Consider the following 1,281-nt stretch of genomic DNA (forward strand, 5'->3'; position numbering starts at 1 on the left):
CGGGGGGGGGGGGGGGGCTCTGCCGGGGGGTGGGGGGCTGGCGGGGGGGGGGGCGCATGTGGGGCTGGAGGGACCCACGGTTGGGGGTCATCGCCTCGGGGACATCGGGGACCCGCTGCAGGAGGGACCCCGGGGTTCGGGGCGGGGGGGTGGGGGGGGCGGGGGTCGCGCCGTGGGGCAGGCCGTGGGGGCAGGGACCCACGGGTGCCCCCCCGCAGGCGCAGGGGGCCGTGGGGGTGCTGTTCAACGTGGGGACCGAGGACATCGCGCTGGAGGAGCGGGGGGCGGCCGTCAGCGACGGGCGCTTCCACGTCGTCCGCTTCACCCGCAGCGGCGGCAACGCCACCCTCCAGGTGGACGGCGGCCCCCTGCACGAGCGCTACCCCCCAGGTACCACCCCCCCCGGCACCGACAGCTCCCCGGGGCCACCCCACAGCACCTATAGGCGCCCGGAGCACGTAGAGACACCCCACGGCACCCATGGGCGCTTAGAGACGGCCCAGAGACACCCTATGGAACCCATGGGCACTTAGAGACACCCTATGGTGCCCATAGGTGCCTGGAGCATGTAGAGACACCCTATGGCACCCATAGGCACCCGGAGCGCGTAGAGACACCCCCTGGCACCCATAGGTGCCCAGAGCGCGTAGAGACACCCCATGGCACCCATAGGCACTTAGAGACAGCCCAGAGACGCTGCACAGCACCCACAGGCACCCTGTAGCACCCCTATAGCATCTATAGGCACCCCATAGCACCCAGAGGTACCCTGTAGGACTTGCAAACATACCATAGCACCTGGAAACACCTTATAGCACCCTATAGCGCCTATGGGCACCCCACAGGGCTTGGAGACACCCTATAGCGTCACTGTAGCATCTTCAGACACCCCACAGCAAGTGGAAACACCCTATAGCACCCCATAGCGCCTGTGGGCACCCCATATCTCACAGAGACGCCCTATAGCATCCCCGTAGTGCCTACTGGCACCCCATAGCACCTATAGGCACCCCACAATGCTTAGAGACACCCTGTAGCACCTGGGAACACCCACAGACACCCCACAGCTCCCCTACAGCACCTGCAGACACCCTATGGCCCTCCCTATAGGCCCCCCCCATAGCCCCCATACCCTCTGTGCGTGCCAGAACCCCCACCCCCATGCTAACAAGCTGCCCCTCCCCTAATTAAGGGCACCAACCACCTAACGAGGGCGCTAACGAAGGGCAGCGTGCCGCCACCGTGGCTGTGAGGGGACCCAGGCGTCCGGGCGGCCCCGCC

At 67.1% G+C, this 1,281-nt stretch overlaps 1 protein-coding gene across 1 annotated transcript in view; it reads left to right on the plus strand.

The window, feature by feature from the left end:
• Positions 1-1,281, plus strand: part of LOC104834893 (neurexin-2-like) — a 33,002-nt gene that overhangs the window by 31,029 nt on the left and 692 nt on the right. The window contains exon 13 of the mRNA XM_010572558.1: positions 219-390. Within this exon, the coding sequence (XP_010570860.1) occupies positions 219-390 (172 nt within the window). The remainder of the gene's footprint in view (positions 1-218; positions 391-1,281) is intronic.

The sequence above is a fragment of the Haliaeetus leucocephalus genome, unplaced genomic scaffold (genome assembly GCF_000737465.1).
Source record: "Haliaeetus leucocephalus isolate CR32 unplaced genomic scaffold, Haliaeetus_leucocephalus-4.0 Scaffold343, whole genome shotgun sequence".
Lineage (NCBI taxonomy): Eukaryota > Metazoa > Chordata > Aves > Accipitriformes > Accipitridae > Haliaeetus > Haliaeetus leucocephalus.